The sequence below is a fragment of the Emydura macquarii genome, unplaced genomic scaffold (genome assembly GCF_026122565.2).
Source record: "Emydura macquarii macquarii isolate MOO-44397 ecotype Brisbane River unplaced genomic scaffold, CSIRO-AGI_Emac_v2 contig_3220, whole genome shotgun sequence".
In the NCBI taxonomy this organism is placed as follows: Eukaryota; Metazoa; Chordata; order Testudines; family Chelidae; genus Emydura; species Emydura macquarii.
This window is the reverse complement of record NW_027133357.1, coordinates 523,406-539,385: the sequence shown is the minus strand read 5'-3', so window position 1 is coordinate 539,385 and position 15,980 is coordinate 523,406. Positions and strand designations below refer to the sequence as shown.

General features: G+C 52.7%; 2 protein-coding genes across 5 annotated transcripts in view; both read left to right on the top strand.

Annotated features, from left to right (window-relative positions):
• Window positions 1-6: 6 nt before the first annotated feature.
• On the top strand, window positions 7-540 carry NANOS2 (nanos C2HC-type zinc finger 2). Its single transcript, XM_067531868.1, has one exon. It carries the CDS (start codon window positions 7-9, stop codon window positions 538-540), a length of 534 nt encoding a protein of 177 aa, XP_067387969.1.
• An 11,123-nt stretch (window positions 541-11,663) lies between these two features.
• Window positions 11,664-15,980, top strand: part of LOC137142504 (mitochondrial import inner membrane translocase subunit Tim17-A) — a 29,259-nt gene continuing 24,942 nt past the window's right edge. The window contains exons 1-2 of one of the 4 annotated variants that reach the window (XM_067531907.1): window positions 11,664-11,948; window positions 14,427-14,526. In XM_067531907.1, the coding sequence (XP_067388008.1) occupies window positions 11,923-11,948; window positions 14,427-14,526 (126 nt within the window). In that variant the 5' untranslated portion in view covers window positions 11,664-11,922. Of the gene's footprint in view, window positions 11,949-14,287; window positions 14,327-14,426; window positions 14,527-15,980 lie in introns of those variants that run through there. The other 3 variants (XM_067531908.1, XM_067531906.1, XM_067531909.1) reach the window with 3 other exon arrangements.

Sequence of the window (15,980 nt, the reverse complement as noted above, 5' to 3'; positions counted from 1 at the left end):
TCGCTGATGGACGTCATGCTTCCTGTCTGGCTTTCTGTGACACCTTCTCCGCCAGCCGTGACCACGCATGAATTTGACATGTGGAGGGACTACCTGAAACTGTCAAAGGTAGTCGGCGAAATCATCGAGGACAGGAAGGGGACCAGGACCCTAACATGTGAGACCGCAGATGTCTGCCAGCCTGGGCTCCACCTTCAAGTCCCCTTACGGGACACCTTGAACCTGAAGCTGCTGAGGAATGGGAGCAACAGCTGTTCTGGAGATAGGCAGAGCGGGTCAGTCGCCCCCCAGACGTTCAGCAGACTCATGTGCAACTTCTGCAGGCACAATGGGGAATCCAAAAAGGTTTACTCCTCGCACCTGCTGAAGCAAGCCGACGGCACCGTGGTGTGTCCCATCCTGCGCCAGTACGTCTGCCCAGTGTGTAACGCCACTGGAGACAGAGCCCACACGCTGAAGTATTGTCCACTGAGCAAAAGGAAGGACTCTCTCTACTGCAAAGGCGGGCGCAACTCGGCCGGCTTCTTAGTGAAACGGTGAGCAGCCGGGGAAGAAGCCACCAGAAGGGGAGAGGGAGAGTGGACCTCAAGTTTGTTTTTCTCTTGTTTGTTGCCAAGTTTAAAGTCCAGTGTGGACCTGACACCGGGGTGCCACAGTCACATAGAGGGTTTTTTTAAAGCAGCAGCCTGGCCTTTGTACCCCTGCCATGCGGTGAGTTCTGGGGTCTAGAGACCCAGTGCCAAAGAACTATAAGTTTCTCCGTTTTGTTGTTTCCTTTCTTAATCTTTACTCGAGGATGCGGCATCCATCGCGCTGGGTGGGGGCAGTGTTTGTGTCTTAGGTAGAGTTATTTTGGTTTAAACTTCTTTCCCAAACCAAGCGTTATCCATGTTTGGTTTTTTACACTCTGCGGCAATCATTGAACGCTCTGGGAGCAGCTCCGGGAGGTGGAGGTGCTTGGTGCTGATCAGCACCTCCCGGTGGACAGGCTGAGCTCCTGGCAGGAGAAATCCAAGGCACAGAGGGGTCCCTGGAAAGCTGCCCCCGGCCCAGTCCTGGAGCATCTTCTGCATGGCCATGCTCTTGCTGATGCTGGCGGTGCTGCTCAGGGCCACCAAGCCGGGGGGCTGGGTCTCGGAGGGTAGCAAGGCATGGAGGTGGCACAGGGGGATCTGGCAGGGGATGCGGAGGGGGAGGAGGTGGGCGTGACAGGCGGCCAGGACTAGGTACTCATGCCCATTGGGGCAGTGGGTCCAGCAGCAGTGGGCGGGATCTCGAAGTGGCCACAGTAGCGGGCATCGTGGGTGTTGGCGCAGAGCTGCTGGGTGTGCACGAGGAGGGAGACCCGGTGGTGCTGCAGGGTGGCTGGGGGGGGAACGGTGCAGGGATGTCATATGTCTGCACCCCTGCCTCTGGTCTTGCTCCTCACACCTTCATCTGCCCCTCAACTTCTGCAGCCCTGGATCCTTCTGGAACTCCCCAACCTAACCCCAAGCCTCCCCAATCCTCCCCTTAACCCCCATTTCTGCCCTTGACTTGCCTTCAACCCTGAGATACTCCTAACTCCCCTAAACTGCCCCACAAACCCTGGCCTTGCCCCCAACCCCTGATCCTCTCCAGCAGCCCATCCCTCCCCCCAACACCCCTATTCCACCTCTCCCACCCCCAGCCCTGAGCTAACCCTCCACCCCTCAACTTCCCCTTCCTCCCCTTGCCCCTCTGTCACCCCAATTCTAGCCCCCCCCCCCCCCCCGACTACCCCTCACATCTTCCCCCACAACCCAGCGCCCTCCCTTGATACCTTTCAGCTGGGTATGGGGCCATTAGGAAAGTCAGGTTCCCGGCACACCCCCCACCTGCCAGACTTGGGACAAGTGTCCTTGTTGCTTGGGGGGACCTGGATCCAGGCCCCCGAGCTGGGCTGTGCCCCGCCCCTCCCCTTCCTGCCCACACTTCCCCCATGGCACCCTCTGTGGTCTCAGAACTGGGCAGAGAACCAGGAGTCCTGGCTCCCAGCCCGCCTGCTCTAACGCACTAGACCCCACTCCCCTCCCAGTCTGTGCCTTGGGTTGATGCCCCTCACTAATAAGGTGCTGTTCCAGACATGGGTTGGTAGGGTGGGGTGTTGGGGGAGACTCACCGGGGGCTCTGCGGTTGGCTGATACGTCTTGGTGTTGTTTCTGCAGCTTTTCAGCAGGAGTGTGCGCGGGGATTTTGCAGGGGTGGAATTGTCTGCGAAGGGAAGATGGATGGATATAAAAAAGGGGCTGGAAGGGTGGCTGGCTGTTAAAGAGGGTTGGCTGTATGGTTATTGAAGAAAGACGGCTGGCTGTGTGGATGTCGGGTTGGCTGTGTGTGTGTGTGTGCTCTTTTTGTCTGCTGTGCTGCGTCTGGCACTTGTCCTTCCCCTCCCACCTCCCCTCTGGTTTCTAGGGCATGGGGGGTCCCTTTGTCCCTCCAGGGGTTCCTGCCCCACCGATGGGTTGAGGCTTCCACCCCTCGGAGGGGTCACAAGCAGCCATTCTCTGGCCCAAGAAAAGGCAGCAGCTCCCAGCCATGCCCTGCTTTGAACAGCAGAGGGGCTGGGCAAGGGAGACTGCAACGCTCCCCATAGCCACCTTCCTTCCTCTGCCCCATCTCTTGGAGGTCAGAGCCGAGGACTGAAGGGGGAGAACCTCAGCTTCTGTGGCGGTAGGGGGAGGTGTAAGGATCCCTGGGACGGGGGCTTGCCGAGGGCTATGGAGCCTGGGGCTGAGCCAGCCCCAATGATAGGAAATTCCCTGTAAAGGGCAGCAGGTGGTTCCATGGAGCTGGGGGGCACCCAGGAACCAGAGACCTGAGACGCTGGCTGGAAGAAGAAGAAGAAGAAGAAGAAGAAGATGGATTAGCTCATATCAGCTCTTGGAGAGACATTTACCTGCATCCAGCTCTGGGAAAGACGGCTGGGCACCCCCCAACCAAGGAGAGAGAGGCGCTGAGCGGGGGCGTGGGGCCTGGAGGGCCAGTGGGTACTTGCAGAGTGAATAAATCGGCCTGGATGTGGAGAATGTTTTAATTTCCTTTGGGCGGGCATGAGATGGGTTAGGGAGGGAGCCGTGTGAAGGAGACAGCAGGGGTGCAGGGCTGCAGACCGCCCTCTGGCCAGGAGGGGTGTTTGGTGCTGGCCAACCCTACTTCAGTCCCGGCCTCCCCCCAACCTCACCGTGGTGGCCTTTTATTCTCCACACACTCACTCAAGAGGAGCAAAATTCCCTCCCCCACCCGGCTCAGGGACCTTTCCACTTCCACAGCCCATCTGGCAGCCAGAGCCTGGGAAGAAGTCTCCCCTCCTTCCTGGCTGCAGTTACTTTCCTCATCTCCAAGCAGCCAACTTACACTCTGCTTGGGCGTTCCCCACGCTGGGGGGGGGGGGGTGTCCTATATTTGGCAGAGATCTGCAGCAGCCTCAGTGTCCCTACTTATGGCTGGAGCCCCTGCTGTCAGCGTGCCCTGAGCTGCCCCGGGTCCCTGATGAGGGTGGCAGAGAACTGATCTGGCCTTCAGGACTCAGAATTTCCCTTCAAGACAGCAGGTCTCTCGGTTCCCCTCTCCTGGGGTATTTATCCCAGGCTAATATCCTACTGAGAAAGGAACTCGGTTCTTCTCTGCCGCTGGCCGTGGGAGGGAGGGGAGAGACGACCCCCCTTTCTCCTTGCCAGCTGTTCGATTTGCATTTTGGCTTACACAGCCCCTTGTGGGTCTGGAGCTAACTCAGGGGTCTGATTCCCCCCTTCTGCTTTCGAAGCCATGATATCATCCCCCAAAACACAGCAGATGGGTTGGCTGACAACACCCGCACCCAGCCCCCAACCCTGCCTGGGGCTGCACAGAGCTGTGCTGCCGGCAGAGGGAAGGACTCTGCACCGAGAGCATCAACCCACATTTCAGCCCCTGGGAGCAGTTGATGGGGCCTCACGAGATGGAGCTCAGCGGCACTCTTCACAGTCCCAGGATCTCTGTCCAGTGAGTGTCTCCCCATGAACTACCACCTGCCGCTCCCACTGGGGAGCCGATGGCTCTGCACCCGCGACGCGGGGGGTGGTTTGGGCTGTGAACGCTCAGTGTCAATATCCTACACCATCGCCAGGCTGGCTGGGTGACCCGTCCCTCCGAAGGCTCAGTCACACACAGGTAACGCTACTGGGGCGAGCTGCAGCTGCCCTTCCCAGCACTGCATTGGGACTCCGTGGCTATCCCAGCCCAAGCAAGCCCATGGGCCACATATGGCGCACTGCTCTTCCCAAACCATGCCAGGGCTTCTCAGAGGTGGTGTCCTTCCCCTGGGGTATGGGTTTCAGCTTGGGCCCGATCCCTGTCTGCTCCCGTTCCATCCCTGTTAGTCAGCCGGGGTTTGATAGAAAACCTATCAGCACATTGGTCGTCCCATGGCCCAGCTGTGGATACATCGCAGGGAGTTCTGTCTATTAACCCTGATTTCAGGTCGTGGTGGCAGAGTTTATGGAATTGTGACACTAATAATTTTGGTTAATTTCATGGCTTCCTTTACAGAGTTTTCTCTGGATCTCCCATCAGGCTGGCTTGGTTTATAGTCCAAGTTTTTCCAGAGATTCTCTTTCATTTTACTTTTCCTCCTCAATATCTCCTTCATGGCAACTGCCCACCATTGTCTCTCCGCTCGCTGGTCTTTCCTGGACCCGTGAAGCTGCCTCCTCTCTTTCTTCTGCTGAGTGCCTGTGTCTCTGCAAGGATCATTTTCCTTCCATCACTCTCTTAATTTTCTTAACTTCCTACACTTCTCGGCTGCCTTACTTAATGCTGAGCTTCATCAAATCCCCCTGCTCCTTTTTGCACTCAGTATGGTTCACCAGCGCACCCAGGTTCACAACAGCTAATTGCCCCTGTGCTGCCTGATAAGTGCGTCCATCCGCTTCATCCCATTTCTGACGATGTCACTTCTGCAACTTCTCTTTGGCTCCTTCCTCTGACCCACTTTTAACTTTCCTGTTGTAAACTTTGCATCAGGGGCACATTGAACCCACGGGCACTGTCCAGCTGCAGTTTGAATTCCCCATTTTACTACTTTCCTTTCTTAACCTTCTCTTTCGTTTCCTTAAGATTATGATTAAAAGTCTCACGGGACAAATACTGAACTGCTGTCCCATTTAACTCTTTCTCCTCAACTTCCTTTTCAGCCTCAGACACAAGCAATGTACACGTGTGATTCCAGGGGCCAGGCTGATGCTGTGTCCTGCACTGTCACAGAACCTCCATACTTAACAACATATTATTTTTACAAGTAATTCAAGAGCTGCTTTATTATTCCTGTCATTATTGGTATTAGCAGCATTTTACTGCTTGTGGCTTTTTCCCCAGTGAACTAGATGGTGGGAGGACCAGGTTGCTGAGAAAGGGACACTGACAGAAGCAGGTTGGGGAGGGCGCTGCATTGGGCTCCCAGAGGGGTTGTTTGATGGCAGAAGGGGAGGTGTCTCTAGAATCCAGCGATGCACCTACAGCCACTTGCCCAGAGGCCTGCCCCTGTTGCCACCATCCCCCACTGCCTCTCTTCTGTGTCTGTGCAGGAGGAGGGGCTTTCTTCTTGGGTTGCCCCATGTATTGTTGCAGTGACAAATGCAAGTGGTGCAGAAATAATAGGGAAATGATGCACTGGTAAGTGCAAGCTCAGGGCGCTGTCCATGGTGTCGGACACTGGGGGGTGTCAATCAGAACCAGTGTGTGGGTGGGGTGCAATATGGATAGTTGGCCATGTGGGGGTTCCCTCTCTGCCACCCAGATCTGGGAACAGAACCAGGAGTCCTGGCTCCCAGCTTTAACCTCAAGACCCCACTCTCCTCCTAGATCTGGGGAAAGAACCCAGGACTCCTGGCTCCCTGTTACCTGCTCTAACCACTAGACCAACTTATTTCACATGGACCATGCACCAGCTCTCACTAGGTGCTGAGGCTGTGGCTGTCGCTCCTGATCCTGGCTGGATTCCCCCAGTAGCTCAGCCAGTGGAAATCGGCACCAATCTGTTGTTAGTATTTATTACCTGTATCCTACAGTGCCCAGGAGCCAGGCGTCAAAGTTCAGCAGCCGGGCGTTGGGGGCCCTGAGTGTGAGCAAGGGAGAGCCTCAGAAGTGCTAGGAACAGTGAATTTCTACATTTCATTAATCTCATTATCTGTCCCCCGCCCCCACCCAACCCACATTCCTCAACCTCTGATAGCGTCACACTGGCAGATCTGGGAATACTGAGATTAAGAGGACTGGGATTCCTTTCTGGGGCTGCAATGACTGTTCCGGGAGGGACAGACACTCCCCTGGGCAGACATTCAGCCCAATGTACAACAGGCACCACTTACGACCCACTTGAGCCGAGGAATTCCCTTAGTGCCCCACATTAGAGCACAGCCCCCCATCATGCCGGGCGCTGCACAGACACAGAGTGGCTTCTGGCATGACAGGCCCTGACCCCCAGTTAGGGAGCGTCTGTGCAGACTCCAGCACAGTGGGGCCCTGATCCCAGTTACTGGGCGTCTGCGCAGCACCTGGGACAATATGGCTCCACTCTTAGTTCCTGTGGCCCAGCTCCACAAAGGTACTTCAGTGGCTTAAGTGCCTAAGTCCCAGTTTTGGCTTTGCTGTGATCTGTAACAGTGAACGCTGTAGGCGCCTAAACTCACTCAGCACCTCAGTTTTACTCCTGATTCCCAGCCCCCACCCCTGCTCTAACCACTAGACCGCCTTCCCCTCCTAGAGCTGGGGATAGAACCCAAGAGGCCTGACTCTCAGCCCCCTGCTCAAATCACTGGACCCAAGTCCCCTCCCACAGCTGAGCCCCCCCCCCCCAACCCTCTTCTACATTTGCAATAACAGCAGAAAGCAGGGTAGTGGCAGGGCGAGTGTCCCACTGTGGATACAGACTTCAATAGCCTTTGGACTCGGGAGAGAAGGCGCTCGCATGGCTTCTGTAATGTACTCATCTGTATCTCAGTGGCTCCGTATCTTTCAAGGATACCTTATGATCCTATCGTCTGATGGGAGCCACTTCAGGTATTATTCAATTTTCATCTCAACAAACGCCAACCCCCTTTTGTTAGGAAAGGGTGGAACTTTGCGACAAACAAGTGCTGGATTGTTGACTAAACAACATCCAGGCGGCTAACAACTTTTCAACTGAGTAAAAACATGTAGGTCTGGCCCCTGTTGTTTGTGTTTGGACTTCCTTTGTTCTCCCAATAATGCTTTGAAAACACTGAACTGAAGATTATAAAGAGGGAAGCAACAATCCCACTAGCAGGTGCACTTCAAGACTGAGAAATCATTCCAGACACAGAACTGTCATCTCACCCAGCTTCCTTTGGGACTACGGATCCAAGCTCTCGGAGAAGCTGTCGAGAATTGAAACCACCGCCTCTGGCCTGCATTGATGAGGGAAATTGCTTTTGCAGCTAATATATACTGGACTTTTGGTTGGGGGGGCTCATTTTAGAAGTATAATAATTAAAGCCTTTCTGTCATTATCTAACGAGTGCCGTGTCAATTCCTGAATGCACTAATATCAGATCCCAGTTGGGCAGGTAACAGTCGCCCTCTGTCTGGGCATCACTAACTCTCCTCTGCCAGAGACAGTTCATCCCCAGGACTCATGGCAGCGCTTCTGGCCAGCAGATGTTGCCGTGGAATGCATCACCTTCCCCCACATGGTGGATGTTTCCAAAGTGAGGATGCCCCCGGATGCTCTTCAAACCCCTCCCCAAGCTTAGAATCATAGAAGATTAGAGTTGGAAGGGACCTCAGGAGGTATCTAGTCCAACCCCCTGCTCAAAGCAGGACTAACCTCAGCTAAATCATCCCAGCCAGGGCTTTTGTCAAGCTGCAGCTTAAAAACCTCTAAAGATGGAGATTCCACCACCTCCCTAGGTAGCCCATTCCAGGGCTTCACCACCCTCCTAGTGAAAAATCTTTTCCTAATATCTAACCTAAACCTCCCCCACTGCAATTTGAGACCGTTGCTCCTTGTTCTGTCATCTGCCACCACCGAGAACAGCCTAGCTCCATCCTCCCTGGAACCCCCTTTCAGGTAGTTAAAGGCTGCTATCAAATCCCCCCTCATTCTTCTCTTCTGCAGACTGAACAAGCCTACTTCCCTCAGCCTCTCCTCATAAGTCTTGTGCTCCAGCCCCCTAATCATTTTTGTTGTCCTCCACTGGACTCTCTCCAACTTCTCCACATCCTTTTTGTAGTGCGGGGCCCAAAACTGGACACAATACTCCAAATGCAGCCTCACCAGTGCCAAATAAAGGGGAATAATCACTTCCCGCGATCTGCTGGCAATGCTCCTGCTAATGGAGCCCAATATGCTATTACCCTTCTTGGCAATAAGGGCACACTGCTGACTCATATCCAGCTTCTTATCCACTGTTACCCCCAGGTCCTTTTCTGCGGAACTGCTGCCTAGCCTGTCGGTCCCCAGTCTGTAGCTGTGCATGGGATTCTTCTGTCCTAAGTGCAAGACTCTGCACTTGTCCTTGTTGAACCTCATCAGATTTCTTTTGGCCCAATCCTCCAATTTGTCTAGGTCACTCTGTATCCTATCCCTACCCTCCAGGGTATCTACCATGCCCCCTAGCTTAGTGTCATCTGCAAACTTGCTGAGGGTGCAATCTACCCCATCCTCCAGATCATTAATGAAGATGTTGAACAAAACCGGCCTCAGGACCGACCCCTGGGGCACTCCGCTTGTGATCGGCTGCCAGCTAGACATCAAGTCATTGATCACTACCCATTGAGCCCGATGATCTAGCCAGCTCTCTATCCATTTTATAGTCCATTCATCCAACCCATACTTCTTTAATTTGCTGATAAGAATACCGTGGCAGACTATATCAAAAGCTTTGCTAAAGTGAAGGTATATCACGTCCACTGCTTTCCCTACATCCACAGAATCAATCACCTCATCATAGAAGGCAATCAGGTTGGTCAGCCATGACTCGCCCTTGGTGAATCTATGTTGACTGTTCCTGATCACTTTCCTCTCTTTTAAGTGCCTTAAAATGGATTCCTTGAGAACCTGCTCCATGATTTTTCCAGGGATTGAGGTGAGGTGACCGATCTGTAGTTCCCCGGATCCTCTTTCTTCCCTTTCTTGAAGATGGGCATTATATTTGCTTTTTTCCAATCATCAGGGACTTCCCCCAATTGCCACGAGCTTTCAAAGATAATAGCCAATGGCTCTGCAATCACATCAGCCAACTCCCTCAGCACCCTCTGGCCCAATAGACTTGTATATGTTCAATCTTTCTAAATAGTCCTGAACCTGTTCCTTCAGCCCTGAGGGATGTTCACCTCCTCCCCATTCTGTGCTGCCCAGTGCAGTAGTCTGGGAGCTGACCTTGTCTTTGAAGACAGAGGCAAAAAAGGCATTGAGTACCTCAGCTTTCTCCACATCCTCTGTCACTAGGTTGCCTCCCCCGTTCTGTAAGGGGCCCACACTTTCCCTCATCTTTCTCTTGTTGGTAACATACCTGTAGAAACCCTTCTTGTTCCCTTTCACGTCCCTTGCTAGCTGCAACTCCAATTGTGCTTTGGCCTTCCTGATTTCATCCCTGCATGTTCGAGCAGCATTTTTATAATCCCCCCTAGTCATCTGACCAAGCTTCCACTTCTTGTAAGCTTCTTTTTTGTGTTTAAGCTCCCCAAAGACTTCTTTGTAAAGCCAAGCTACCATATTTGCTATTCTTTTTGCACATTGGGATGATTTATTCCTGTGCTCTCAATAAGGTTTCTTTAAAATACAGCCAGCTGTCTTGGATTCTTTTCCCCCTCATATTAGCCTCCCAGGGGATCCTGCCCATCAGCTCCCTGAGGGAGTCAAAGTCTGCTTTTCTGAAGTCCATGGTCTGTATCCTGCTGTTCTCCTTTCTTCCTTTTGTCAGGATCCTGAAATCTACCATCTCATGATCACTGCTGCCTAGCTTGCCACCCTCTTCTACTTCCACTACCCAATCTTTCCTGTTTGTGAGCAGCAGGTCGAGAGGAGCACAGCCCCTAGTTGGTTGCTCCAGCACTTGCACCAGGAAGTTGTCTGCAATACTATCCAAAAACTTCCTGGATTGTCTGTGCTCTGCTGTATTGCTCTTCCAGCAGATGTCAGGGTGATTGAAGTCCCCCATGAGAGCCAGGTCCTGTGAACTGGACCTCATCCTCCTGGTCTGGTGGTCTATTACAAACACCCACCATGACATAACCCTTATTGTTCTTGCTTCTAAGCTTAACCTAGAGACTCTCAACTGACGTATCTCCAGTTTCATACTGGAGCTCAGAGCAGTCATAGTGCTCTCTTACATACAGTGCAACTCCTCCACCCTTTCGCCCCTGCCTGTCCTTCCTGAACAGTTTATACCCATCCATGACAGTGCTCCAGTCGTGTGAGTTACCCCACCAAGTCTTGGTTATTCCAATCATATAATAGTTTCTTGACTTCACAGATGACGCCAATAGCTTCGCCCCTCAGACTAAGGACCTGGCAGCCCATTGTGTCCTATGTTTTTTCTTCCCTGCATTATTTCACATCATTCCTTTTCTTGGGGCAGAGCTTTGAAGAACTGTGAGATGCAGAGAGCGGGAGCAGCAAGACACCTGCCTGTTAACTCCTCAGCAGATACAGGGAGCAGGGGCAGTGGGACTTTACTGATTCCCCCAGCCTGCCCCTCCCCAATTACTCTTCTCTTGACGTTTGGAAGCTCTTCTTGCTTTGCTGGCAAAGCTGATAGATTCATGGGCTAGGAGTTCCCTGGCTTAGGGGCTTCACAGCATGAACCCTGCCATGTGCACAGAACAGCCAAGTTCCCAGGCATAGCTATTGCTGTAGCAGAGCTGACAAGATCTGCAGGGGCAGGAAGTTGAGGACACAGGCCCAGGTGGTTAAGAGACCTGAGAAGTCCAAAGTGTCCAGCATGGAGAATGGGCCAGGGGGACGGGGAGCTGAAATCATCCTGACCATTCCCTCAGGCCCACTCTGCAGCCCCCCTGTTCATCCGGACAAGGGTATTTCTTCTAAGGCGATGAGTATTATTAATTCTTTCGTGAGTGATCTGTTTGAGCGCATCGCCGCAGAGGCACCACGCTTGGCTTTTTACAATAAAAGGTTAACCATCAGTTCCAGAGAGATCCAGAATGCGGTGGGTTTGATACTGCCTGGGGAATTGGCTAAGCAGGCTGTGTCAGAAGGCACTAAAGCTGTTACCAAATACACCAGCTCTAAGTAAAGCTTTACGGGCTGTGGCTGTGATGAGAAGAAATGAGATCCCCTGACAAGCTGGGTTCATGACAGGGCTCTACGGGAGGCTGAGATCGACCCGCCCTTTCACTAACCCGCACCAGCCACGGCTCGTCCCGCTGGCTGGGTGCCACACTGGGAGCGGGGCGGAGGGTTTGTTACAGCCGCGGGCTCCCCCGGTGCTAGGCGCTGCACACTGCCGAACAAGGAGAGGTCTGGCAAAGCGGAGCCGCATCAGGCGCCACTGCCAGACCCGTAGCCCAGCCGGCTCTAGCCTACCCGGACCCACACGGGAACCGGGCCCGGCCCGCGGGGTCGTAGAACGGAGGGACTAGGCAACACGAGTCTGACTCAGTCACGTGAAGAGAGTGACATTAATCCAACGGCAGCCACCCTCCACAGGGCTCAGGTGGTTTGGAGTCAAGGACGAGTCCCGCCCACTGTAATGACAGCGCGCACCCGGGCCCGCCCTGCCTGAGCCCCATTGGCCAGTAGGCGTGGCCAAGAGCCAATCGCATTGCCTCAGGGGTGCGGGCAACTGTGCCCTACATTCAGGACCCGAACGTGACAGACAGGTGCGCCGGCGGCTCGTCTGCAGGCAGCTGCCGGCCGGCTCGGTCCGGCTGACCCGACCCACGATGGAGGAGTACGCGCGCGAGCCGTGGTGAGCTGCCCTTGCGGAGCGCGCGGCTCGGGCGGCGGCCGTTGGCCGGCTGCGCCCCCGCCCCTGGCCAATGATCTTAGGATCACCGACCGGGGCCGCCCCGCTGGGGTGACCTGGCTCCACAGCGGGCAGCGCGGCGGCGGACCCGTTGGCCGCTCCCCCAGCCGGGGGCTACGTCCCTCGGCCTCGCGCCGGTCCGAGCCCAGCGTCCGCCCGACCGAGCGAGGGGGGCAGGGAAGGCGCGTCCCGCCCCAGAGCGCGAGGCCTTCGTAGCCAGCGGGCTCCGAGTCCGGACCCAAGGCGTCCCGCCGGGGCCTGACAGGCAGAAGCTCCCGGGCTCAGTGCCCCGCAGGGCGACGCCGCGAGCCCCCGGGGCCGGGCATGCGGAGCCCCCGGGGCCGGGCCTGTGGGACTGTTCGTGCCCGTGCTCAGAGGGGGAGGGGCTCCTCTGCCCGCGGTGGCCGCGCGGGACGGGATGAGGGTCCTCGCGCACGTCCAGTGACAACTTCTGCTGAGTGCAGCTGCCGCGAACGGGGGTTGGGGGGGGCTGGAGAGTAACCGGGGAAATGTTGCAACTGTCACGTGCAAACCAGTGGGGCAGCCTCAGCATTTGCTGATTTACAGATTGATTGAGGCGAGTCAGGCCCAGAGAGGCTGTGGGGCGCTTGGGGGTGACCCCCCAGGACATGCCCATAGGAAGCAATGCGGAGAGAGCTGCCATTAAGTGGTTACATAATTGGTTAAATAACCAACAAAGAGTAACTATTCGTGGACTGGTGTGGGATTGGAGGGAGGTCTCAAGTGAAGTTCCACGGAGATCTGTTCTGGGGCTAGTGTCATTTAACATGGGTATTAATGACCTGGATGTAGGTATAGAGAGCACACTGGTCAGGTTTGCAGATGACACAAAGCTGGGAGGGGATTGCCACTACTTTGGAGAGTAGAGCTAAAATTCAGAGGGATCTTGATAAATTGGAGAACTGCACTCCAGACAACAAAATGAAATTCAACAAAGGCAAATGTACTTAGGGAAGAAAAAACAAATGCACAAATACAGCATGGGGGAAAACTGGCTTGGCAGCAGCACTGCTAAGGATCTGAGGCAGCAGTGCAATGCAAAAAAAGCAAATGTAGTTTTAGATTGCATTAACAGAGGCATAGCATGAAAATCACAGGAGGAGATAGTACTGCTCTACTTCATGCTGGTTAGGACTCAGCTGGAGTACTGTGTCCAGTTTTGGTCACCAATATATAGAAAAGTTCCAGAGGGGTAGCCGTGTTAGTCTGTATACAGCAAAACCAAGAATCCTGTAGCACCTTAAAGACTAACAAATTTCTGCAGGCATAAGCTTTTGTGGGCTTATGCCTGCGGAAATTTGTTATTCTATAAGGTGCTACAGGACTCTTGGTTTTTTTTAATATATAGAAAAGGATGTAGAGAAACTGGAAAAGATCCATAGGCGAGTGACAAAGATGATCGAACGGATAACATGCAAACCATATGAGTGAAAGCAGAAGGAACTGGGTATGTTTAGTTTGGAAAAGAGATTAAAGGGGGATATGATAGCAGTCTTCATATACCTGAGCCCGATCTAGTCTGGCAATTCTCAAATTTCTGTTGTGGTGAGCTTCACATAGTGCATAAGAGAAGCATTTAAATCAGTTTCACAAGGGGGAACTTGGGAAGTTCCATTATAGAGGAGCAAAGAGGAGGGGAAATTTGGCTACGTGCATGATTGGAAAAGGAGGTTAAATCTTCCTTTGAAATAGCAGATGTTCACCACCATAGGGAGGCAGGTTGTCAAGCTATAGATAAATCATTGGTTTGTTTTGTAAGTTTCCTGTGCCACTAAGTACAGTAGAATCCTGTTTGTCTGGACTTCAGTTATCTGGCACTCTGTACAAACCAAACCTGGTGGTGGGGCTTTTGACTGTCAGCCCCAGTTGGTGGGAATTTTGGCTATCAGCCCCATGCAGGCGGACGGCCCAACTCTTGCTGCATAAGAACTAGGGGTTTGTGTTTACTATTAAGTAGATAAGAAGGGGGGAATATGCTTTCATGATTTTCTGGGAGGGATAGGGTAGTTTAAAAGCAATTCCGTATCTTAAAATAACTGATAGAAAGCTCTTTGCCCATTCTCCTCATTATCCAAATTTTTGATTATCTGATCTGGCCCTGGTCCAAATTAGATCAAATAAATGGGGTTCCACTGTGTGTAAGTGTGTTTTTGGTCTTGCTGGGAGGTCAGTAAGCCAGATATGACAGATGTTGTAGTTGGCAGTCTTGTTTCACTCTCATTTTCAAATAATATGGCATTAATTTTATAGGTGAATAGCCAGAAATCTTAGAGCTTTTAAAGAATTTTGGGAAACTCTGGGTACATAAAAATTAATGTGTAATTGAGAAATCATGATAGTTTTCATGTTCTTTAGCATGGAATTCAGCACTTTAATTTGTTTTTTATTTTTTTCTTCTAGCCCTTGGCGGATAGTGGATGACTGTGGTGGTGCCTTCACAATGGGAGCCATTGGTGGAGGCATCTTCCAAGCTATCAAAGGGTTCAGAAATTCCCCAGTGGTGAGTAAAATAATTTCTTGTAGATAAATTAACAGCAGCTTTGCTTCCCTTTCCTTCCAGCAGCGAAACTTGTGGGAATGAGCTAAAGAGGAGGAAATCTCCATGAGGTTCTCTTCATGGAGACTTGTCTTAGTTGTGGTGTTGAGAGGCAGGGTTTACCCCCTGCAGAACAGGTTGCGGGCCAGAAGAAGAAACCTAGTCAATCACCCATGATCTGCGTGGACTGTAGAAGCTTTGTGTAGAAGCCTTGTGCCTCCACGCTAACTCACTGCCTTCTGCATGTTCCTTGTGGCTCATCCAGCTGGGGGAAGCCCCAGGGAAACCTTTTTAAGTGATGTCTTCCTGCAGGATGAGCATCACAACAATAGACTTACAGGTGCTTAGAAAATCTCTGGGATTCACAAAGCTTGAGTTAGGTGCTTATGATTCTGTGCAATGAGTGGAGGGAGAGAGGCACTTAAGAATGGGGTTCACAAAAGCCAGTATGCTAGGTGAGTGTTCCCCAGACTGTGAGTTGCAGGATGGTTGTAGATGGGTTGCCACATCCAGATTGGATTATCTTGTCACTGGGCCTTGGCCTAGGAAGACATAGTCTTCTCCTGGCCTGGAGTGTGTGTGTGAAGAACAAGCCCGCCTTACACTCACCTTGCAGTAGTGGCTCCTGTCTCTTCCCTTTGGGGTTGTTGTGACCTGGTGCCTGGGATTGCAGTGTCACTCAGATTTGGCCTAACCGCCCTTCCCTCATTGTTGCCGTAAAACAGTAGGGGGTCGGGATTGTTTCTTAAGAGGGACTTTACCCTGCCATATCTAGTCACCGGTCAGAGAGGCTGACGCGAATAACTCAAGCAGTCAGGGTCTCCTTCCAAAACAAACTGACAATTTATGTAGATGACAAACAAACAAAACCACAACTCTTGTAAAGTAACAGGGGGGATAAACCCCAAGTCCCAAAACCAACAAAAGCAACCCTTGGAACCCCAAAGTTCGTATGCAGCTCACGATTAGTTCTTCTCCCAAGATCAGTAGGTGTTGGTCCCGATCTGGTGAATCTCTGCTTCTCCTCCTGGTCCGCAGCTCGTCTGCTTCAGTCCCAGGTCTGCAGGCTGATGGTAATACCTTCTCTTTCTCCAGGCCTCTGATCATAATAGCACTCTCACCTAACCACGTCTGCAGGGCAGCAGCAGCCTTCAGGGGCTCAGAGATCTTTTATTCCCCTGGAACTTGCAGCCCTAAGCCAATCATGATCTAGGCTTTTTCCCGCCTTTAATATCTGCACACGGTACCATTATCTGCACTCGGCACTACAGCCTTTGCACACCACCCTTCTGGATGCTGCACACGACACTAAAGTTTGGCTGTTGCAGGGCAAGTTATTCCACTTGGCACCGTGCCAGCTGCTCATTGCGCCTGTGGTCTTGTCTGACTTCATTTTGAAACAAAATGGAGTTGGCCTT

Coding starts and splice junctions, on each gene's coding strand:
- NANOS2 (XM_067531868.1), top strand. CDS start 7: ATGGACGTCATGCTTCCTGTCTGGCTTTCTGTGACACCTTCTCCGCCA.